Source organism: Melospiza georgiana, chromosome 22 (assembly GCF_028018845.1).
Source record: "Melospiza georgiana isolate bMelGeo1 chromosome 22, bMelGeo1.pri, whole genome shotgun sequence".
NCBI classification, from domain to species: Eukaryota; Metazoa; Chordata; class Aves; order Passeriformes; family Passerellidae; genus Melospiza; species Melospiza georgiana.
Window position 1 is genome coordinate 11,070,922 of NC_080451.1, and position 23,630 is coordinate 11,094,551.

A 23,630-nucleotide genomic window follows, 5' to 3' on the forward strand; every position below is an offset into this window, starting at 1 on the left:
CCAGCAGCCCTGACACCCACCACACCTCAGGGTGGGCAGGTGCCCCCATGGGGCACTGTGACATCCCGCCCGTGCCAGCCGTGCCATCCCTGTCCCCTGCAGACCTGGGCGCTCCCAGCCCCTGCCTGAGCGTGGAGTGCTCCTTCGGGGCCACGTGCGTGGTGAAGAACCAGGAGGCCGTGTGCGAGTGCCAGCAGCAGTGCCAGGGCCGCTACGACCCCGTGTGCGGCACCGACCAGCGCAGCTACGGCAGCGCCTGCGAGCTGCAGGCCATGGCCTGCCTGCTGCAGAGGGACATCGGCGTCAGGCACAAGGGGCCCTGCGGTGAGACATGGCCAAGGGTGGGATTGGGGTGACTGTGTCATCAAAGGGACTTTGGCATCAGGGACAAGGGGACCTTGCGGTGAGACATGGCCGGGGTGGGACTGGGGGGACATTGGTGTCAGGCACAAGGGACCCTGCGGTGAGACATGGCCAGGGGTGGAATTGGGATGGGTGTGTCCTCAAAAGGGACATTGGCATCAGGGACAAGGGACCCTGCGGTGAGACATGGCCAAGGGTGGGACTGGGGTGGCTGTGTCATCAAAGGGACATTGGCATCAGGGACAAGGGGACCCTGCGGTGTGACATGGCCAGGCTGGGATTGGGATGGGTGTCCTCAAAAGGGACATCAGCATCCGTTACAGGGGTCCCTGTGGTGAGATCTGGGCTGGGATTGTTGCGTTGTTGTTGTTGTTGTTGGCCTGTGTGTGTCGTCGAAAGGAACACCAGGGTGAAGGACAAGGGATGTGATGAGATTTGGGCAGGGGGATTATTTTGTGGTTGTTAAAAGAAAAGCCTCTAGGGCGGGAAAAAACCCTCCAGGCCAGGATGAAAATATCCAGGCTGGGATGAAAATGTCCAGGCCAAGATGAAAACCTCCTGGTTGGGATAAAAACCTTCAGGCCAGAATAAAAACCTCTAGACCGGGATAAAAAACACCAGTCCAGAATAAAAACCAGAACAAAAACCTCCAGGCCAGGATAAAAACCACCAGGCTAGGATAAAAACCAGGACAAAAAATCCCATTCCAGGATAAAAACCAGAATAAAAACCTCCAGACCAGAATAAAAGCCTCCAGGCCAACAGCAGGAGCTGAGCAGGGGGCTGGCGCCTCCTCCTCCCCCATGCCAAGGCAGCAGCTGCTGTGTGCAGGAGAAAAGCAGGAAAAGCACCTTGGAGCCAAATTCCTGGTGAAATGACTGGCAGGGAGGGAGGGAGGTGTTGGGAGGGGAGGATGAATCAGTGAATCCCCAGGAGTCAGGGGATGTGCTTGCTGCTGTCTCCTGCAAGGAGGGAGAGCTGCTCAGAGAGGGCTTTTCTTTTTGATACAAAATCAAGGTTTTTTGTGCCCCCAGAAAAAAAAACAAATGTGAACCTTAATGCGAAGCTCAGAACTACACACGACAGCAGCACGGAATCTGAAAATTAGAAAAGCTGAAACCTGAGGCATCTGTGCAGAATCTGAAAAATAGAAAAGCCAAAACCTGAGGCATCATTTCCCTGCTTTAGAAACTCGACAAGGCCTTTACCTTGTTGAGTCTCTATTATAAAAATTTCCTAGATATTAGGAAAAATATAATAATTTTATATAAATATTAATATATAAAAATACAATATTTCCTAATACTAGCTAATGATAGGTATTTAATAACAGATAAGTGGGGAGGTTGCCAGAGAATCTGTGCCTGCCTCATCCCTGGGAGCATCTGGGTTGAAGAGCAGAAGCTGTCCCTCAAAAATGAACTTTAACTCCAAAACAGACAATTTATATAAAAATATATACAAATATAATAGTATTTCCTAACAACACCTAATAATACGTATTTAGTAACAGATTGTGGGGAGGTTGCCAGAGAATCTGTGCCTTCCTCATCCCTGGGAGCATCCAGGTTGAAGTGCACTCAAAAATGAGCTTTATCTCCAGCCCAGACAATAGATAAATATATAAAAATATAATAATGTTTCCTAATAATATATAATAATATTTCCTAATAATAGGTATTTAGTAACAGGTAAGTGGGGAGGTTGCCAGAGAACCTATTCCTGCCTTATCCCTGGGAGCATCCGGGTTGAATCGCACTCAAAATGAGCTTTACCTCCACCCCACAATGACCAGCCCGGCCTCCGGAGCCGCTCTAACCGTGTTTTTGCCCTGCCGTGCCCAGAGCCCTGCGGGAAGTGCCAGTTTGGTGCCATCTGCGAGGCGGAGACGGGGCGCTGCGTGTGCCCCACCGAGTGCGTGCCCTCGGCGCAGCCCGTGTGCGGCACCGACGGCAACACCTACAGCAGCGAGTGCGAGCTGCACGTCAGGGCCTGCACCCAGCAGAAGGACATCCTGGTGGCTGCCCAGGGCCCCTGCAGTGAGTGTCACCACGTCCCCTTTGTCCCCTCTTTGTCCCCCTCTTTGTCCCCCGTGTCACTGATGCTCGGCCCTGAGCGGATTTGGTCGCTCTCACGCCCTGCCTGGATGATTTTGCCTTTTACCTGGGGGATAATTTGATATTTCCAGGCTCTCCAGCAGCTTTGGTTTGGTTTCCCCCCATCACTGGAAGTGCCCTCTGTGTTATTTGTCTGAGCCAAGCAGAGAAATTGGATTAATGTCCGTGGGGCCAGGGTAGGAGTTAGGATAAAAATGTGTTAACAGCCAGCAGCAGAAGTGAGAGCAGAGCTGTGTTTGATCCCCTCCATCCCCTGGGGTCAATTCCTCTTTGTTGCTGCTTTCCTCCCCACTCCCCAGCCCAGGGAGCTGTCTGGGCTAATTTCTTAATGAATTAAAAGCCCTGCTCAGCTCCTTCGTTATCACAAAAGCTGCGATGATGATTTCAGCCTCGCACAAACCTGTCCTCAGCTGGGCTGAGATTCCCCAACAATTCGGGGGAGGACGGCTGAGGGTGGCAGAGTAAATGATGAAATGGGATTTATTTCCCTCCAGAAAGAGCTGCTGGGAATCCAAAATACTCAGGGTGGGCACCCAGTTTGCAGGGATTAAATTAGGAACAACAAATTAAATTAATAATGAATTAATAACAAGCTAATAACGATAATGGTGCCAGCTCTGTGCCAACGCCCCGGTGGCCGCGGGAGCCGCTCGGGGTGGCTGAGGGTGTCCCTCCCTGTGCCCCAGAGTCGTGCGGCAGCTCGGTGTGCTCCTTCGGCAGCCGCTGCGTGGCCGGGCAGTGCCTGTGCCCGCGCTGCCAGCGCCAGCCCCCGGCGCCCGTCTGCGGCACCGACGGCGTCACCTACGGCAGCCCCTGCCAGCTGCAGGAGGCCTCGTGCCAGCTGCAGAGGAGCATCGAGGTGGCCAGGATGGGACCCTGCGAGGACGGTACGTGGGTGCTGCTTCTGCAGGGGTGGGGCAAAGGGAGGGAGGAGGGAGGGGAGCTTCACTTGCTGTGCCCTGTGAGACCCCAGACCCCTCAGAGCATGTCCCTCTGTGCCCTGTGAGACCCCAAACCCCTCAGAGCATGTCCCTCTGTGCCCTGTGAGACCCCAAACCCCTTAGAGCATGTCCCTCTGTGCCCTATGAGACCCCAAACCCTTTAGAGCATGTCCCTCTGTGCCCTGTGAGACCCCAAACCCCTCAGAGCAGCAGGTCCTGTGCCAGCCATGCTTCCCTCACTGCCCAAAGGACCCCCAGCACCCCCAGTCCTGTGCCAGCCCCCTTCTAATTCCAACCCCCATGCCACTATCCCAGTTTTTTCCAATTCTAGCCAAACTACAAGGAGGACTCTTTTCCCCATTTCCCACCTAAATTTCCCAATTTTCAGTTGGAATCCATTCCCCCTTGTCCTGTGTAAATTTTCCCTCTTCAATGCCATCCCTGGCCCCTGGCAGGGGTTTGGTCCTGGATGGTTTTTAAGCTCCCTTCCATCCCATCCCATCCCACAGCTCTGTTGCCTCAGCAGAGCTCCAGGGAAGGTTTTGGGGTCGGCTTGGTGAGCCTAAAAATAAAAACGCGCCGAGTTTTCCCACTCAGGGGAAGCTGTGGGCTCTGCTGGCACAGGAGGGAGCTGAGGGTGCCTGGCACACGTGGGGAGGACGTCAGAGCAGGGCACAGGGAGAGCGCAGAGCAGGGCGTTTGATCACAGCCCTGCTCGGGGGATTTCAGGTTGCTGTCCCTCCTCAGGCAGAGCCTGAATAATTCTGTGTGTAATGCCAAAGCCCAGCCTTTGATCACGCCAGAAAAAGGGCCAGGTTCCCCTTCCCCCATCCCTTTTCCCCTTCCAGCAGCCTTTGAAATCAGCCACATCTCTGCTGCTGCTGCTGCTGCTCATCCTGCAGAGCTTCAGCAGCTTCAGTCCTCTCCCAGCCCCAAATCCCAGCCCCAAATCCCAGCCCTTCCCCAGCTCCACGTCACCCACAATCTCCCGGTGCACACTTTGGGGTGTTTATTTGGCATTTAGGTTTCTGAATAACTGGGATTTAGGTACCTGTATAACTGGGATTTTGGTTCCTGTCTGTTTGGTGTTTTAGTTCCCGTTTATCTGGGATTTTGGGTCCTGCACAGTTGGGATTTAGGTTCCTGGATCAAGGCATGGAGTAGAACAAAAGAAATAATTACTTTTGTAGAGTGTTTTAGCAAGAGGAAGAACCTCTTCCCCCTAACTCACGTTTTTCTCTGTAAAATTTTTGTTACGTTACCTTTTATTAAACCTTTTCCCATTTCCAACACAACCTCCAATAATTCTACACCATCCCAAGCAGCAGTACTGTCTCCAGTGTAACAAATTCACCTTAAATCTCAATAAACCAAACTCAGGGATTAACCCTTCCTTCTGTGTGTTCCCAGAGTGTGGCTGAGGGGATGGCAGTGACCGTGAGCAGGATCCAATCTCAGGGATTAACCCTTCCCTCCCTGTGTGCACCCAGAGTGTGGCTCAGGGGGTTCGGGCTCAGAGGATGGCAGTGATTAACCCTTCCCTCCCTGTGTGCGCCCAGATTGTGGCTCAGGGGATTGCAGTGATTAACCCTTCCCTCCCTGTGTGCACCCAGAGTGTGGCTCGGGGGGCTCGGGCTCGGGGGATGGCAGTGACTGTGAGCAGGAGCGCTGCCGCCACTTCGGGGGCTGGTGGGACGAGGACGCCGAGGACGAGCCCTGCGTCTGTGACTTCACCTGCGTGGCCGTGCCCCGCAGCCCGGTGAGCCCTGCCCTCCTCTTGTCCCCTGCCCGGGGGGCACAGCCCTGCCAGGCGCTGCCCTGAGCTGTGCCCTGGCCCTGCTGCTGGCAGGTGTGTGGCTCTGACGGCGTCACCTACGCAAACGAGTGCGAGCTGAAGAAGACGCGGTGTGAGAAGCGCCAGGAGCTCTTTGTCACCAGCCAGGGAGCCTGCCGGGGTGAGTCCCCTCCTGCTCCTGGGTGCCTCCCCTGGGGAGGCCACTCCTGCCTCTGGGTGTGTCCCCGGGTGTGTCCCTGGGTGTGTCCCTTGGGAGAAGCCATGCCCTCCTGACTGGGTGTGTCCCTGGGTGTGTCCCCTAAAGGAAGCCATGCTCTCCTGACTGGGTGTGTCCCCGGGTGTGTCCCTTTGTGTGTCCCCTAAAGGAAGCCATGCCCTCCTGACTGGCTGTGTCCCTGGGTGTGTCCTTGGGTGTGTCCCCTAAAGGAAGCCATGCCCTCCTGACTGGGTGTGTCCCTGGGTGTGTCCTTCCAAGGCAGGCGCCCCTCCCTGCTGGCTCTGTCCCCAGCTCTGTCCCCACCTGTGTCCCTGCTGTCCTTTCCCTGTGCATAAGCAGGAATTGCTCTCAGGGGCCATCCCCTGTCCCCGTGCTCTGCTGTCCCCTGTCTCGGCCTCCCCTGCAGTTCCCAGCACCTCCAGGAGCATTTATGGGAATGCTGAGGTGACCCTTGTGTCCCTGTCCCCCCCTGCAGCCCTGGCCACCACCCCGCCACCCCTGCTGGTCGTGCACTGCAGCCAGAGCGTCTACGGCTGCTGCCCCGACAACGTCACCCTGGCGCTGGGCGTGGGAGCTGCTGGATGTCCCAGTGAGTGCCACCCCCGGGGACCTCGGGGGGCTGCAGGGAGGGTCTGGGGTGTGTCCCCGGGAGATGAGCCTGGACCCTCCCCAGATGTGGGATTGTGGGGTATTCAGGTTGGAAAAGCCCTTCTGAGCTGCAGCACCACTGTGGTCACCACAAAATCCTGTCCCCAAGTGTCACATGCCACCCCTGAGCCACATGCTCAGGGTTTTGAGCATTTCAAGGGGTGGTGATTCCAGTGCTTCCCTGAACAGCCCATTCCTAACCCTGACCACTCTTCCAGTGAACAAATCTTCCCAAATATCCAACTTGAACCTCCCCTGGTGCAGTTTTTCCTCTGGTCCTGTCCCTTGTCCCTGAGAGAAGGGACTGACCCCTCCTGCCCCACAACCTGCCACTGCTGGTGATCCTCCAAAAATCCTGAGCACCTCCCAGGCCTCAATCCCTTGGGAATGCTGGAAGGGACACTTTGGGTGTCCCCAGAGGTGCCTCCAGGGCCTTGGTTCCACTGGGCTCAGGCATTTCCACCTGCCAGAGTGACAGGATATTCCATGGAGGGGAACGTGTCACCTGGGACCTTCCAGAGGCCCAGTGACAGCTGGGTTACCCCCTGAGCAGGAAGCTGAGCTGGCCAGGGGCTCATTAATATTTATTCACTAATTATCCGAGCCAGCAGGAGCGTTTTAAAGGCTCTGAACAGCTGAGGCTGTGGCTGCCTGATGGGGGAAACATCAGCCCGGAGACACAGCTCCAGGGTGGGGTAATGCTGAGCAGGCAGAGCTGGATAATGCGGGAAAAACAGCTGGAGAATGGGGGGAAAACACAGCTGGAGAATGGGGGGAAAGCAGCTGGAAAATGAGGGGGAAAGCAGCTGGATAATGGGGGGAAAGTCAGCTGGATAATGGAGGGAAAATCAGCTGGATGATGGGGAGAAAACACAGCTGGATAATGGGGGAAAATCAGCTGGATGATGTCCCTTTCTGTCCCCTTCCCGCTGGGACAAGGACAGCGCCTGGCTGTCTATCTTTGGCTGCCTCCCCTCCATCAAGCTGCTCGTTAATGAATTAATAATCACCCTCTAATAGCTTCCTTCCCCTTTGATGTTAATGAGAGACGAGCTCTTGATGGCATCGAGCTCCTGGTGGCAGCCTGGGGGCCGATGGCGAGAGCAGCTGGTGGCACAGGGTGGCACAGGGCGGTGACACGGGTGTCCCCGTGTCCCTGCCCTCAGGCACGTGCCAGTGCAACCCCTACGGCTCCTACGGCGGCTCCTGTGACCCGGGCACGGGGCAGTGCTCCTGCAAGCCCGGCGTGGGCGGCCTCAAGTGCGACCGCTGCGAGCCCGGCTTCTGGAACTTCCGCGGCATCGTCACCGACGGCCGCAGCGGCTGCACCCGTGAGTGACGGGACAGGGACAGCGAGGGGACACTGCCCAAGGGGGACAGGGTGGCACCTGTGAGGGACAGGGACAGGGACAGTGCCCAAGGGGGACAGGGTGGCACCTGTGAGGGACAGGGACAGTAATGGGACACTGCTGGGTTACAGGGTGGCACCCGTGAGTGACGGGACAGGGACAGCGAGGGGACACTGCCCAAGGGGGTCAGGGTGGCACCTGGGAGTGACCGGGACAGGGTGGCACCTGTGAGGGACAGGGACAGTAATGGGACACTGCTGGGTTACAGGGTGGCACCCGTGAGTGACGGGACAGGGACAGCGAGGGGACACTGCCCAAGGGGGACAGGGTGGCACCCGTGAGTGACCGGGACAGGGACAGTGCCCAAGGGGGACAGGGTGGCACCTGGGAGTGACAGTGAGGAGACACCCCTGAGTGACAGGGATGAGGCACCCCATGACTGGGACAAGGGTGTTACCCCCTGAGTGACAGTGAGGGGACACTGCCCGGGGGTGGGACAGGGGTGGGACACTTCCCTGAGTGACAGAGATGTCACATCACTGTCCCACTTCCCCTGTGGCTGCCAGGCCCCCCTTTCCCACCCTATAACGGCATTTTCCTCTTTCTCACCCCATACCTGTGTTTTTCCCACCCCATACCTGTTCTCCCCGTCCCACTCTGTGCCCTGTCCCCGCTGCAGCGTGCCACTGTGACCCCGTGGGCTCGGTGCGGGATGACTGCGAGCAGATGTCGGGGCTGTGCTCCTGCAGGACGGGCATCACGGGCATGAAGTGCACCCAGTGCCCCGACGGCAGCACCCTGGGCACCGCCGGCTGCCACAAGGGTGAGGGGCTTCAGGGTTTGGGGTTTGGGTCCTGCTTATTTGGGGTTTTGGGTATTGGTTATTTGGGGGTTTGGGTCCTGCAGCACTGAGGGTTTCTGTCCTGTTTATTTACGGGTTTGGGTCCTGTTTATCTGGAATTTGGGATCCTGTTTATTTGGGGTTTTGGGTCCGGCATAACTGGGATTTACACTCCTGTCAATTTGGGATTTTGGCACCCGTCTATTTGGGATTTTGGCTCCTGACTAACTGGGACGTTTCCCCACTCCCCTCTCGCCCTGCCCAGACCCCTCAGCCCCCAGGTCGTGCGAGGAGCTGAGCTGTGACTTCGGGGCCTCGTGCGTGGAGCTCAACGGCTTCGCCCACTGCGAGTGCCCGTCCCCGCTGTGCCCCGAGGCCAACACCACCAAGGTTTGGGGACACCCCTCTGGGGGGCTTTGGGGTGGCACTCAGAGTCCTGCAGGAGCTGTTCCCTGCTGGGCAAGGGGGACACACGAGTCACAGATGTCCCCTGGCACCCCTGAGCTGCCCTGGGTCCCTCTGTGCCCCAAAGGAGGCCCCCAGAAATGCTGCCAGTGTTCCCAGTGACCTGTTGGTGTCACTGGGAGGGGCCCAGAGGTGCAGCTCCCGTGTCCCCTGTGTCCCCAGGTGTGTGGCTCTGATGGTGTCACCTACGGGGACCAGTGCCAGCTACGGACCATCGCCTGCAGGCAGGGCCAGCACATCACGGTCAAGCATGTGGGGCAGTGCCACGGTGAGTGTCCCCTGGGCAGTGCCACACTCAGTGTCCCCTGGGCAGTGTCAGCCCTGTGTCCTCAGGCTGGCCCTGCCACCCCATGGGACATCCCCTGGCACAGCAGTTGCCCTTCCCAAGCTTTGTCCCCCCCCTACCCAGTGCCACCCCCTCACCTCCGTGTCTGTGTCCCTGCAGAGTCCATCACGCACACGATGGCCCCGGTGTCCCCCACGCCACTGCCCACGGTGCCCCCGGAGCTGCCCGCGCCCCCTCGGGCCACCCCGCGCTCCCCCCTGCCCACCGGGGCGGCCACCAGCCCGTCACCGCCGCCAGCCAGGCCCACGGAGCGCGGCCACCCCACCACCAGGCGTGTGACAACGGCCAGGCCGGCCACCACCACGGCCTGGGTCACCCACGGCGTGCACAAGGCCACCGTCCGCCCGCTGGCCACCGTGCCCGTGGTGGCGGCCACCAGCCAGCCCGGCTACGGCGAGTCCGGCAGCGCCGAGGGCAGCGGGGACCAGGACATGGGCACCAGCGGGGACCAGGAGGCCAGCGGGGCAGGATCTGCTGGTGAGTGCCACCCCCGGGGCTCTGGGGGGGCTCTGGGTGTCCCCTGGGCACCGGGTGTCCCCAGAGTAATGCCACTGAGTGTCCCCTGGTAGTTTCAGCTGCCCCTTGGGTGTCACCATGAGCAGGGTGGGTGCCATGCAGAGGTGTCACTGCTGGGTGTCCCCTGTGTGTCCCCCAGGTGAGGAGGAGCCTGACGAGGGCCAGGTGACAGCCACGCCTGCCATCGAGAGGGCCACGTGCTACAACAGCGCCCTGGGCTGCTGCTCCGACGGCAAAACCGCAGCCGCCGACGCCGAGGGCACCAACTGCCCCGGTGAGACTGGGAATGGGGGATTGGGGCTCCTGTGGGCCCCTTGGGGTCCCTTTGGGGTCAGGAGTTTGGGATCTCTCAGGGTGGGAGGACACAGAAGTGCCCAGCTGGATTTGGGGCTGAAGGAAAGGTTTGGGATCACTCTGGGGTCAGGAATCAGGGGCCACATCACAGATTTTTCCTCACTCAAGTTCTTCCTTGTTCCTTGGGGTTTCCAGTGGAACATCCCCTTTGCCTCTGGGAAAAAAACCAACACTTTCCCTTTTAACCCATAAAGGGTTAAAAGTCCTGTGAAGGGAGAGGGAAAAGGGAAAGGGAAAGTGAAAATGGAAAGGGAGAGAGAAGGGGAAAAGGAAAAGGGAAAGGGAGAGGGAAAAGGTAAAGGGAAAATGGAAAGGAAAAGGAACCTCCTGAGTGGTTCCCACAGCAGGATCTCTCCATCCTCTGCATCCCCAGGGCAGGATGCAGCCCTGGCACTCCGCTGCAGCTCCAGGCTGGTTTGGCAGGGCTGTGGCTGCCCTGTGCCAGGTGTCCCCCTGGCCCCCAGCCCCGGGTGGCCCCGCTGTGCCCCGTGGGTGCCCCCGGGCCCTGGCGTGTCCTCTGTCCTCTAACGTGTCTCTCTTGTCACCCAGCGGTGCAGGGGGGCTGCTCTCCGGGCCGGAGCTCGCAGGAACCCGTCTGGTAAAAGCTGCCATCTCCAGCCTGGTCCTTGCCATCTGCTCCAGCACTAATCCTCCATGGCTGTGCCCGTCCCATCCCGACTAACCCGGCACTGGCACTACCCTCACACTGCCATCCCCCCCTGCCAGGGACCCTCCCTCGCCGCCCCTGCCCAGCTCAAGGCTTTGTCTTGTGTTCCCTCCTCCCCCAGCCACCAAGGTGTTCCAGGGAGTGCTGATCCTGGAGGAGGTGGAGGGCCAGGAGCTGTTCTACACCCCGGAGATGGCCGACCCCAAATCCGAGCTCTTCGGGGAGACGGCGCGCAGCATCGAGAGCGCGGTGAGCGCCGTGCCCCTCGTGAGGGCACAGCTGGCACCTGGCACCGAGGGGAGGGGCACCGCAGAGGCTGCCCCAGAGCAGAGTTACAGAGACAAGCAGGGGTTTGTTAAAAGGATCTCCTCAAGGGATACCCTTGGGCCCACACCCAAGATGAACCCAAAGTGGTCACAAAATCGACAATGGTTCCCTGTCCCACTTGATTTATGGATCCTGTTCTTCCCTTGTCTCTAAAGAGCAGCTGGAATTGTTTATGGATCCTGTTGTTCCCTTGGCCATAAAGAACAGCTGGAATTGTCACAAAACATCCCTGTTCCATTTTGTGGATCCTGTTTTTGCCTTGGCCCTAGAGAGCAGCAAGAATTGTCCCCTGTCCCCCGCCTGTCACCGGGCTGCCTTGCAAAGGCTGGGAAGCAAATCCAAGCCTGGATCTTTCCCTGGCAGGATCCCCGTGCCAGGATCTCCCCGTTAACCCTTTCCTTCCCCAGCTGGACGAGCTGTTCCGGGGTTCTGATGTCAGGAAGGATTTCAGGAGCATCCGAGTGCGGGACCTGGGCCAGAGCAGCGCCGTCAGGGTCATCGTGGAGGCCCACTTTGACCCAGGTGGGGCCAGTCCCTGAGGGAATTCTGGCTGGGAAATCTGCCTGGGGAGGAGAAGGAAAGAAGCATCCTCAAATTCACTGGGGTTGGGTCTTCTATCCTGCAAAATTTCTGTGTGAGCAGAGATGGGAGGAGATGCACACTAAGGAAGCTGGAAGGGCTTTCCTTGGGAAGGAAGGGTTATTTTCCTTGGGAATGGAAGGATTATTTTCCTTGGAAAAGGAAGATTATTTCTATGGGAAAGGAGGGATATTTTCCTTGAGAATTGAGAGATTATTTTCTTTGGGATGGAGGATTATTTTCCTTGGAAAAGAGGATTGTTTTCCTTGGGAAGGAGAGTTATTTTCCTTGGGAAAGGTGGTTTATTTTTTTGAGAATGGAGGTTTATTTTCCTTGGAAAAGGAAGATTATTTTCCTTGGGAAAGGAGGGTTATTTTCCTTGGAAAGAAGGATTATTTTCCTTGGGAATAGAGGTTTATTTTCTTTGGAAAGGAGCGTTATTTTCTTTGGGATGGAGGATTATTTTCCTTGGGAAAGGAGAGTTAGTTTCATTGGGAAAGAATTATTTTCCTTGGGAAGGAGAATTATTTTCCTTGGAAAAGAGGATTATTTCCTTGGGAAAGGAGGGATTTGGGGAGGTCAAGGGAAGGAAATTCCCATTGGAATGCTCACTGTTGCCTCCCTCATTTGCCCTCCTGGCTGGGCTCAGCCACGTCCTACACGGCCGCCGATGTGCAGGGGGCCCTGCTGAAGCAGCTCCGGGCTGCCAAGAGGAAAACCATCCTGGTGAAGAGGCCCCAGCAGGAGCACATCAAATTCATGGATTTTGGTGAGTGCCCCTCGCTTGCTTTGGGGTTTCAGAATGCCTGGGGGGCTCTGCGCGTCTTGCCAACCCCTCAAAAGCTTCCCCAGAATGTTTGGGTTTGGGAGGGATCTTTCAGAGAGTGCTTGGACACTTCCAAACCCACACCTGACCCTAAAACTAACCAATACCTGACACTAAACCTAACGCACACTTGTCCCTAAAACAAACCCATACCTGACCCCAACCCAAACCCACATCTGACCCTAAAACCAACTCTCAGCTGCCCCAAACCCACACCTGCCCCCAGTCAAGCCCAGCTGACCCCATCCCTGCTGTGTTCCAGACTGGATCCCTCGGCTCTTTACCACCACAGTCACCACCACCACGGCCACCACCATGGCCCCTGGCACCACGCGCAGGGTGCCCGCGGCCACCGCGGCCCTGGGGCAGCACGGGGAGCCCGCGGGCAGCCCCGGCCCCGTGGGCACCACCCGCAGCCCCACGGGCACCACCCGCAGCCCTGGCAGCAGCAGCAGGAGGGGGAAGCCCACCCAGCTGCCCCCTGGCACCCCCCCGGCACGGCCCTGCGAGTCCCAGCCCTGCCTGCACGGTGGCACCTGCCAGGACGACGGGCACCGCTTCACCTGCAGCTGCCCTGCGGGCACAGGAGGGGATCTCTGTGAGAAAGGTAGGTGGTGATGTGAGAAATCACAAATTTGGGGGCTTAAAAGTCACTTCTCACCCCGTAATGTGGGTAGGATGCCACCCGTCCTGTGCCAGGTTGTGCCAGGCTGGATTTGGGCATTTCCAGAGATGGGAAAACAGCTGAAAATCCACTCACCTGGAGCCCTCCAAGTTGTGGGTGTCCAGCCCTGCTGGTTTAATGGGATTTGACCTCCTAAATCCCATGGAAAATGACAGTGGGTGTCCAGCCCTGTTGGTTTTATGGGATTTGGAGTCCCAGATCTCCTCAAGGGAGGCACAAACAAGTTGCCCTTTTTATGAACCCAAGCTCAATAAAAGCTGCCTTTTTCCCCCTTTCTCCCCTGCTTTCCCCTCCCTTTTTCCCCCCACTTTCTTTCTTCTTCCTTTCTTTCTTCTCCCTTTTCCCCCTCTCTTCCCCCTCCTGTTTTCCCCTTTCCCCCCATTTCCTCCCTTTTTCCCCCCGTTCTCTCCCCGTTCTCCCCCCATTTCCCCCCCCCTTTCCCCCTGTTTCCCCCCTAGCCCCGAGTGGGTCCGTCCCCAGCTTCGGGGGCAGCTCGGTGCTGGCGTTCCGGACCATGCGCGCGTACCACACCGTCAGGATCTCCATGGAGTTCCGCGCGCTCGAGCCCCGCGGGCTGCTGCTCTACAACGCCCAGCGCCACGGCAAGGACTTCATCTCCCTGGCGCTGCTCGGCGGCTTCGTGGAGCTCAGGTCAGCCTGGGATGGGGATAGTGTCCTCAAAGGGGGGATCTGTGTCCCAGCGGGGGAATTGGCATCCTAAAAGGCCTCTAAGTGGACAAAAATCCGGATTTTTTTGGGTGTGTGTGGCTGGAATACTGAGGGAGCTCATTCCCTCTTTTCAGTGAAGTGAACTAACTTTGAGTGAGTTCAGAAAGCTCTGCAGTGTGGGAGGTTGGGTTTTTTGGCAGGTTGGTTTTTTGGCAGGTTTGGGGTTTTTTTGGCAGGTTGGGTTTTTTTGAGAGATCTTTTTTTGGTAGAGTTTTTTTTAACTGGGATGAGAAATGTGGAGAGGGGGGGAAAAAAGGGAAGGGAGGAAAGAGCCAGAGTGGCTTTTTTTGTATTCCAGAATCTAACAGGGAAGGGAAGGGAAGGGAAGGGAAGGGAAGGGAAGGGAAGGGAAGGGAAGGGAAGGGAAGGGAAGGGAAGGGAAGGGAAGGGAAGGGAAGGGAAGGGAAGGGAAGGGAAGGGAAGGGAAGGGAAGGGAAGGGAAGGGAAGGGAAGGGAAGGGAAGGGAAGGGAAGGGAAGGGAAGGGAAGGGAAGGGAAGGGAAGGGAAGGGAAGGGAAGGGAAGGGAAGGGAAGGGTCCCCAAGAGCTCCCAGTGCCAGTCGCGCCTGGCACAGCCCAGCTGGCACCTTGAAGAACCCCAAGCCGTGTTTTGTCAGGTTTGACACGGGCTCTGGCACGGGCACGGTCACCAGCCGCGTGCCGGTGGAGCCAGGGCGCTGGCACCGGCTGCTGGTGACGCGGAACCGGCGCACGGGCACGCTGGCCGTGGACGGGGAGCCCCCGGTGAGCGGGCACAGCCCCCCGGGCACCGACGGGCTCAACCTGGACACCGAGCTCTTCATCGGGGGAGTGCCCCACGAGCACATGGCGCTGTGAGTGTGGCATGGGGACAGGAAGGGTGGCACTGCTACTATGAGGGTGACACTGGGGCTGGGAGGATGGCACTGCCCCATGAGGGGGGCACTGGGCCTGGCGGATGGCACTGTGAGTGTGGCATTGGGCCTGCAAGGGTGGCACTGCCCTGTGAATGTGCCGCTGCCCCCGAGTGGGGCCCTGCCACCCCCTGGCTACAAACCCTGTGCCCATGTCCCCTCAGGGTGGTGGAGCGCAGGGGGGCTGTTCTAGAACCCCCTGCCACCCCCTGTGCCACCCCTGGGTACAAACCCTGTGTCACCGTGTCCCCTCAGGGTGGCGGAGCGTACGGGTGTCACCAGCGGCCTGTGGGGCTGCGTGCGGGCCCTGGCCATCAACAACCGCGGGCACGAGCTGCACCCGGGCTCTGCCGACGTGCTGTACGCCACGGCCGTGGGCCAGTGTGGCACCGACCCCTGCCAGCCCAGCCCCTGCCACCACGGCGGCACCTGCCACACCAGGGAGGCTGACATGTTCCACTGCCAGTGCCCCGAGGCCTACACGGGTACGGCGTGGGCACCGAGGGGGTTTGGGGTGTGGGGACTGTGGGGTCTGAGGGGGGTTTGCGTGTGGAGTGGGCACTGAGGGGAGTGCTGAGGGGCTTTTGGGGGTAAGGGGATGGGCATTGCGGGGTTTTCACTCCTCTGCAGGGTCTGAGGGAGTTTTTAGGGTACAGGGATGGGTATTGTGGTTTTCACCATTTCTGGGGGGTTCTGAGGGAGTCTTTGGGGCTGTTGTGCCAGTGCCTTGATGTCTGCATGCCCATGAGGGACATTGAGGACATGAGGGACACTGGGGACATTGGATACTGGGGATATGTGGGACACTGGGGCACTGGGGATTGGTGACAATGTCCCTGTCCCGCAGGCCCCACGTGTGCCTTCAAGAAACTGTGGGGACCATGGGGACATGGGGGACACTGGGGCCATGTGTCAGGGGTTGGTGACAGTGTCCCTGTCCCGCAGGCCCCACGTGTGCCTTCGAGAGGAACCCGTGCGAGCCCTCTCCGTGCCACGCCTCTGCCACCTGCCTGGTGCTGCCCGCCGGGGGGGCCCTGTGTGCCTGTCCCATGGGCCGTGAGGGGGACCTGTGCGAGCGAGGTGGGACGGCAGGGCTGTCCCCAGCCCGGTGTGACCCCTGGGACACCTGCCGTGCCCCTGTCCCTCACACTGCCCGCTTTGTGCCCAGTGACAGAGCAGGACCAGTCCATGCCCTTCCTGCCCGAGTTCAACGGCTTCTCCTACCTGGAGCTCAACGGGCTGCAGAGCTTCGTGCCCGACCTGCAGTGAGTGCAGGGACAGGGAGGGACAAACCCCTGCCCCACAGCAGGCAGGGCTGGCATGGCTGCCACACCCACAGCCTCGGGGTTATCCTGAGCAGCTGGATGGGAGGGAATCCATAATCCACAATATGTAATCCATAACCCATAATCCTTGATCAATAACCTATAGTCCATAACCCACAGTCCATAATCTATAACCCATAATCAATAATCCATAACCCACAGTCTACAATCCATAATCCATAACCCACAATCAAAAATCCATAATCAATTATCCATAAACCATAATCAATAATCCACAACCCACAATCCATAACCAATAATCCATAATCAATAATCCATAACCCACAATCCAAAACCCACAGTCCACAATCCCTAACCCACACTCAATAACCCACAATCAATAATCAATAAACCCCCCCTGCTCTCCCAGGGACAAGATGTCCATGGAGGTGGTGTTCCTGGCCAAGAAGCCCAGCGGGATGATCTTCTACAACGGCCAGAAGACCGATGGCAAGGGGGACTTTGTGTCCCTGGCACTGCACGAGGGCCACCTGGAGTACAGATACGACCTGGGCAAAGGGCCAGCCCTGCTCAGGTGAGGGCACTGGGGGCACTGTGCCCTGCCCAGGTGAGCCCTGGCTGATGCCTTGAGAGGCTGCCTTAGAGCAGAGCTAAAGAATAAAGCAGGGATTTATGACAAGTTTCTCCTCAAGGGATCCACCTTGGGCAGCACAGGAGCCCAGCCAGGGCTGCACCAAGATGAACCAAAATGGTCCCAAAATGATCCCAGGATGAATCAAAATGGTCCCAAAATGCACGGCCGGGCACGGGGTCTCTCACTTTGATCAGTTCTGCTCCATTTGCATCTTGGAGTGAATTGTCCAATTCCAGCTTTAGCCCATGCAGTCCCATCCTTGTTTTTCTCTCTCCAGCCCACGCTGTTTGTGCTCCTGGCTGAGATTTGGATCATTTGTCCTTGGTGCCCAGCTGGAGCAGGAATTGTTTTGTCTCCCTGCTCTGTGCACAGAGCTCACCATCCCATGATGTGAACCCAGACTCACACACTAAAGCAGCACAGCACGTGAAAAATAGAAAAGCCAAAACCTGAGGCATCACCTGCTCAGGGCACCTTTCCAGGCTGGTTTTGTAGGTTCTGAGGGCAGAGTTTATAACTTTGGCAGCAAGTAATGACATTATTCAAAGTTTCAGCAGCAAAAGCCTCACTTTGTTGTTACAGCCTGTTTGTATCCAGTTTTCCAAGTTCTTGTGTTTAATTTCTAATTTCAGTTATTGTGTTTTTTCTAATTTCAACTTGCTTGCTGCTCCGTTCATTGCTTAGGAGGTGCTTGTTTGTGTATGTGCTGAGACTTCTTTACACAGAGAGATATTATATTTTTAATATTATTTTTATATTTTTAATACTATTTTTCTATGTTTTTAATATTTTCTTCACAGATTCTCACAGACTTTTTAATTTGCCACAATTGCAAGCCTGCTTTTCTTACCAGAACAGATTGTTCTGCAAACTGATTTTCATTCTTGCGATTCTTTCTCATGGGAACTTCACATGTTCACACATTCAGCTGAGCAAGGCCTGATTTTAGAGGTTTTTTTAAGCTTTTTTTCCCTTTTCCCCCCCCAGGAGCAAGGAGCCCGTGCCCCTGGACACGTGGGTCAGTGTCCTGCTGGAGAGGAGCGGCCGCAAGGGCGTCCTGAGGGTCAACAATGGCCAGAGGGTCACAGGGGAGTCCCCGGTGAGTGGGGGGACCCCAACCCTGCCCTGCTCACCTGGGGAGGAGCTTCTGAGGCTCCTGGGCTTTAAATCGTGAGTTTGAGGGTGGAAAAGTGGAATTTCTCAGGCTCCTGGGCTTTAAATTCTGGATTTGAGTGGAATTTCTCAGGCTCCTGGGCTTTAAATCATGGCTCGGGTTCCTGAGCTTTAATTTGTGGATTTGAAGGTGGCGAAGTGGAATTTCTCAGGTTCTTGGGTTTTAAATTCTGGATTTGAGGGTGGAAGAGTGGATTTCTCAGGCTCCTGGCTTTAAACCATGAATTTGAAGGTGGAAAACTGGAATGAAGGTGGAAAAGTGGAATTTCTCAGGTTCCTGGGTTTTGGATCATGGATTTGAGGGTGGAGAAGCACCTGTCCCTCCCTGTCCCCCCCGTCCCTGCCCAGGATCTCAGCCAGGTTTCAGGGATGCCTTGGATGAGCCCCCCAGCCTCTCCTGGAGCCCCATCCCTTATTCCAGGTCCTCCCCTGTCCCTGTTGGAACAGCTCCATGAGGCACCCCTGGGTCAGTAATTAATGGTTAATTAAGAGCCCCCCAGCAGTGAGAGGAGCTCAGGGGGCAGGAAAGCCCCAGGCCCTGCTGCTGCTGCTGCATCCCTTGGTGCTTGCTCTGCTCTCCTCCCAGCTGGGAATTCTGCAGTTCCAGCCTCTCCCTGTCCCTCCCTGTGCTGTGCCTGCATTCCTGGGGCCCCTTCCCTTCATTCCTGGGGTCCCTTCCCTTCATTCCTGGGGCCCCTTCCCTTCATTCCTGGGGTCTCTCCCTTCCCTCCATTCCTGGGGCCCCTTCCCTCCCTCTCCAGGAGAAGGCAGGAAAATCCCTGCTGGCTGCTGAGCTCATCCCCAGCCCCACGGAGCCCAGCCTGGCATTTCCCTGCCCTCGCTCTCCTCTCTCCAAGCTCCTCTGAGCAGAGCAGGGCCCTGGGTGGCAGTGACCCTCCTGCCACCTCCTGCCGCCCCCAGAGCCACCAGCGCTGGTGGCAGCGGGGCTGTGGCAGCCCTGCCCATTGCAATGGCACCCCACTGATGGCCCTTTTCTCTCTTTTTTGTTTTTTTCTTCTCTCTCCCTGTGATTTTCCTTTGTATTCTCCCCTCCCCTGCTGTCTGGATCCCAGAAATCCCGTAAGGTACAGATAAGTATGACCCCCCACGCCTCCATCTCATCTGCCATTGGCACCTCCTCCCTTCCTTCCTGCCTTCCTATTTTTGTGTTTTTCATCTTCCCCATCTGGTTTAGGATCCCTGTAGTTTAGTCTTTCATTCCCAGCCAGTTGTCACCTTTTGTTTTTGGGACCATTTCAATCAATTAATCTGGTCATTTATTTTGTGTTAATCCCACACAGCATTAGTTAGTGCTCCATGTCACCCCGTCCTTGCTGTGACCCTGCCTCCATCCCAGAGAATTCCCAGCAATCCTGGGGCTGGTGACAGCAAGGAGGGGATTTTCTCCTCCAGAACCACCACGTGGGGTGCAGGAGAACCTCCTCAAGCCATGGGGTGCAGGAGAAAACCTGAAGCTGCTCCCCAAACCTTGGGGCGGCCAGGCTGGATCCCTCTGGAAGGGGCTGGGATTGAGCAGCAGCCCTGCAGGGCTCTGAGTGATGTCTGGGGACCCCGATTTGGGGGGCACACCAAAGCAGAGCCCCCTCCCCAAAAAACTCAATCCAGGGGAAGCCTTTCCCAGGTGCCTGCTGGGGGTGGGACCTGGCAGTCCTTGGCATGAGGAGGTTTCCTGGAGGCTCCATCCGTGGAATCATAAATAAAATATCATCAATAAATTACCATAAAATAAATTACCATCCAGCCTCCCAAACGGAGAGAGCCACGGGGACCATCAAGGCCAGCTCCTGGCCCTGCTTGGGACACCAGGGACGAGCTGACCCCTTGTCCTTGCTGTCCCTGTTCCCCCAGGTGCCTCACATGGTGCTGAACCTGAAGGAGCCCTTCTACGTGGGGGGAGCCCCCGACTTCTCCAAGCTGGCTCGAGCAGCTGCCATCTCCAGCGGCTTCGAGGGAGCTGTGCAGAAGGTGAGGTCCTGCTGGATCAGCCCGGTGTCCAGCTGGTCGTTCCAGTGTCCCACCTGTCCTGGGATGGGCCTGGGAGCTGTCCTGGTGGTGGAAAAGTGGCACCAGTGGGGAACAGAAGGGGAGTTTGGGAACACTTGGATGGGTTCCCATCATCTTAGGGATGGGTTCCCATCATCTTAGGGATGGATTCTCATCATCTTAGGGATGGGTTCCTACCCTTGGGATGGATTCCCACCTCAGGGATGGGTTCCCATCTCTTGTCCCCACGGACACTGCCTGGTGTCCCTAGATCACCAGAGGTGGATGGGCATGGACCTTCAGAAGATCCCAGCCTGGTTTGGGTTGGAGGAACCTTCAGGCTTCCCGTGTGCCATGGGCAGGGACACCTTCCACCATCCCAGCCCCATCCAGCCCAGCCTGGGACGCTGCCAGGGATGGGAATTCCGCGTTTTTGGGTTTTTGGCCCTGAGCAGCTCCTGGCTGACCCTTCTTGCCCCTGCAGATCTCCGTGGGTGGCGTGTCCGTGCTGAAGGAGGAGAACATCCGCAGTGCCAGGGAGGTGTCCCCGTTCCAGGGGCACCCCTGCACCCAGAAACCCAACCCGTGCCAGCACGGGGGCACCTGCAGCCCCAGCCTGGGCAGCTACCAGTGCTCCTGCCACAGGGGCTTCTCGGGGGCACACTGCGAGAAAGGTGGGTGCCAGGGGGAGCTGGGGATGGCACAGGGAATGTGGAGGTGGCCATGGAAAGGTGGAGGTGGCCCAGGGGCTTGGAGGTGGCCATGGGAGGCTGGATGAAAAACCTGGAAAACCTCCACCAGAAGTTCAGCACACCCAGCAGGGGTTTCCTGGCCATTCCTTTCCCATCTCCCAGGAACTCCCTGGCTTTCCTGGCCATTCTTTTCCCAGGAACTCCCTGGGTTTCCTGGCCATTCTTTTCCCTGTTTCTCCCCAGTGATCATTGAGAAGGCAGCAGGGGACGCCGAGGCCGTGGCCTTCGATGGCCGCACGTACCTGGAGTACCACAACAGCATCACCAAGAGGTACCTGCCCCGCCAGGGAGGAAAAGCTGGGATCCAGGAGCTCCAAACAGGGCTGAATGTTCCTGGCACCCCCCTCTTGGTTTCCCCCAAATTCCCAGCTCCAGGCCTGGCTGTGGGGCTGGCAGTGGGGTGGAGGTGGATCCTGACTGTCCCTCGGGGATGCAACACGTGGGATTGTCCCAACCCCATGCTGGGGAGGATCCTGGGGTGTCCATGGATGTGCTGCTCCTTGGGAATTCTCTCTGGGAATGAGCAGAGCTGCTCCAGGCTGGAAATTCCTCTTCATCCTTGGGAATTCTCTCTGGAATTCTGGAATTCCCTCTGGGAATGAGCAGAGCTCCATTTGGGCTCCTCCAGGCTGGAAATTCCTCCTTCAGGAGACTCCCGTGTCCTTCTGCCTGTCCCAGTCCCAGTGTCCCAGCCCTGCTGGGGGGTGTGTCCATGTGGAGCTGCTGTCTGTCCCTCTCTGGGTGTCTGTCCGTCCCTCTCTGTCTCCGTCCCCTCTCAATGTCACTGTTTCTCTGTTTCCAAGCCACCTGAGCAATGAGATCCCAGCGTAAGTACGGCCCTGCCACCCTCACCCCATGTCCCCATTGTCACCCCAAACCCCGGGGCAGCTCAGGGCAGGGCTGGGGGGAGGAATCTGGGGCCTCTCCCAGGGTTTTGGTGGAGGGGGAGGAGGGCCCAGGTGCTGCCAGCAGCTCGTGGGGCTGAGCAGGAGCTGCCTCACCTGTGTCACATCCAGGTGTTGTCCCCGCCCTGCCGCCCCCCAACATGCCTCAAGGGAATTTTTAAGCATGATTTTAATAAGGATGAGCACAGGGAAGGGAAATTCCTGTGGCTTCCTGCTCCAGCAGCAGCCTGAGGTGTTGGAGATGGAAACTGGGGGTGCTGATCCTTGATTTTTCCAGTGTGGATGTGGAACCCCTCAGAACATCTCCAGTGTGGATGAGGGGTCAGAAAAAGGGTCAGGGCAGGAGGATGGGGACAAATCCCAATCCCTGGACAGCTGAGGTTTGCTGTGGGTCTGTCCTGCATGGAAGGGAAGCCCTAAAAGGGTTCCTAAAATTCCCTGCTCTGTGCGGGAGCGTTCCCTGCTGAGGGAAGGGGGGGATTTGGGGGGATCCCTGCCTGTCCCATCCCACCCCATCCCATCCCACCTCATTGTGTGGGGGCTGAGCTGTGCCTGTGCATGGGGGGCCGCAGAGCCGCCACCTGCATGTCCACACTGTTGGGAGGGGCTGCAAAGGGATTTTTAGGAATTTCAGAATTATCCTGAGCATCCTCCTAGGCTGGGCAGTGCCCTCCAGCAGTGTGAGCTCAGAATTGTCCCTGTGTCCCCTCCCCGAGCCACATCCCTGCTGCCTTGTGTCCCTGCAGAGGGAATGTCACCATTCCCAGCCTTTCCCCAGCCAGTTTGGACTGTGCTTCTCCCACATCCCCTGCTGGGTTTGAATGCCCATAAAAGTGGAGCTTTCCTCCTCCAGGGAAGCTCTAGGTGATAGGAAAGGAAAAGGAAAAGAAAAAGAGGAAAGAAAGGCAGGCAGGGTCTCCTCGCTGTCCCTCGCTTATGGCTTGCTCCCCTTTTCTCCCATCCGAGTCCCGAGGCGCTGGATTTCCCCTCAGAGCCCAGGTGAGTGCCCAGGTGTGCCTGTCCCCTGCTCTGCCCGTGCCCCAGCATGTCCCTGTGTCCCTGTGTGTGTCCTCTGTGTCCCTGTCCTGGCTTTTTATCCGCGAGGGATGAGCTCTGCACAGGGGGGACGGCAAAGTGCCCCCAAGCTGAGGGACTCTGCAGGGACAACTGGGCTGTGTCCCACCCTCTGGATGCAGTATCCCTCAGGAATAAAAGGCTCTCTGTGGTGTCTCTGTGTGTCCCACTCCAGCTGTTGCCAGGAGCCTCGTGCCTGTTCCAGAGGCAAAAATCAGGATTCCAACCTGGGGAAAATCCCATCTTTTTGTTGCCTCCATGCCCTTCCTGTGACCGTCCCCAGGGTGCCACTGCTGCTGTGTCACAGCTGGCAGGGATTGATCCTTTTGTCCCATGAGGAGAAAAGCAAGGAATCTCCAAAGAATCTCCTTCCTATGCATCCCAACCTAGGAGTGGGATGGAGATTGTCCCAAAATCTGCCACCTTTAGGGCAGCAGGTGGACACAGACCTTTCCTGTATATCCCAGGAGTGGGATGGAGGCTGTCCCAGCTCCGAGCTGTTTGGTGGGATGGAGATTATCCCAAAATCTGCCACCTTTAGGGCAGCAGGTGGGCACAGACCTTTCCTGTATATCCCAGGAGTGGGATGGAGGCTGTCCCAGCTCTGAGCTGCTCAGTGGGGTGTAGATTATCCCGAACCCCATGACCCTCCAGGCCAGCAGGTGGGGACAGGCGGGGGGTTCATCCCCGGGGGAGGAGGAGGAGGAGGAGGATGAGGATGAGGAGCTGCCCGTGGCGTTTCCCCGCAGTGAGAAGGCCCTGCAGTCCAACCACTTTGAGCTGAGCATCAAGACGGAGGCGACGCAGGGGCTGCTGCTGTGGAGCGGGAAGGGGCTGGAGCGCTCGGACTACATCGCCCTGGCCATCGTGGACGGGCGCGTGCAGCTCAGCTACGACCTGGGCTCCAAGGCCGTCACCCTGCGCTCCAGCGTGCCCGTCAACACCAACCAGTGGGTGCACATCAGGGCCTCCAGGTCAGACACGGCGGGACTGGGGATCGGGATCAGGGTCTGGATCTTGGATCTGGACTGGGGTCAGGATCAGAATTGGGATTGGGATCTGCATTGGGGTCAGGATGAGGATTTGGATCGAGATCTAGATTGAGATCGAGTTTGGGATCTGCATTGGGATTGGGATCAGGCTCTG

The 23,630-nt window shown here is 57.6% G+C and overlaps 1 protein-coding gene across 4 annotated transcripts in view; it reads left to right on the forward strand.

Annotated features, from left to right (window-relative positions):
• AGRN (agrin) overlaps positions 1–23,630 on the forward strand; it is a 65,054-nt gene that overhangs the window by 39,116 nt on the left and 2,308 nt on the right. For 3 of the 4 annotated variants that reach the window (XM_058039221.1, XM_058039220.1, XM_058039222.1), the window contains 28 exons: positions 103–324; positions 2,208–2,402; positions 3,167–3,367; positions 5,035–5,180; positions 5,271–5,376; positions 5,909–6,022; positions 7,248–7,412; positions 8,110–8,253; positions 8,537–8,661; positions 8,899–9,004; positions 9,182–9,559; positions 9,738–9,872; positions 10,741–10,868; positions 11,354–11,468; positions 12,175–12,294; positions 12,614–12,958; positions 13,495–13,687; positions 14,381–14,596; positions 14,912–15,141; positions 15,602–15,736; positions 15,825–15,921; positions 16,352–16,516; positions 17,564–17,675; positions 18,823–18,834; positions 19,619–19,735; positions 20,238–20,427; positions 20,689–20,776; positions 23,234–23,458. In XM_058039221.1, coding sequence (XP_057895204.1) covers positions 103–324; positions 2,208–2,402; positions 3,167–3,367; positions 5,035–5,180; positions 5,271–5,376; positions 5,909–6,022; positions 7,248–7,412; positions 8,110–8,253; positions 8,537–8,661; positions 8,899–9,004; positions 9,182–9,559; positions 9,738–9,872; positions 10,741–10,868; positions 11,354–11,468; positions 12,175–12,294; positions 12,614–12,958; positions 13,495–13,687; positions 14,381–14,596; positions 14,912–15,141; positions 15,602–15,736; positions 15,825–15,921; positions 16,352–16,516; positions 17,564–17,675; positions 18,823–18,834; positions 19,619–19,735; positions 20,238–20,427; positions 20,689–20,776; positions 23,234–23,458 — 4,525 coding nt within the window. The remainder of the gene's footprint in view (positions 1–102; positions 325–2,207; positions 2,403–3,166; positions 3,368–5,034; positions 5,181–5,270; positions 5,377–5,908; positions 6,023–7,247; positions 7,413–8,109; positions 8,254–8,536; positions 8,662–8,898; positions 9,005–9,181; positions 9,560–9,737; positions 9,873–10,740; positions 10,869–11,353; positions 11,469–12,174; positions 12,295–12,613; positions 12,959–13,494; positions 13,688–14,380; positions 14,597–14,911; positions 15,142–15,601; positions 15,737–15,824; positions 15,922–16,351; positions 16,517–17,563; positions 17,676–18,822; positions 18,835–19,618; positions 19,736–20,237; positions 20,428–20,688; positions 20,777–23,233; positions 23,459–23,630) is intronic. The other variant, XM_058039218.1, reaches the window with a different exon arrangement.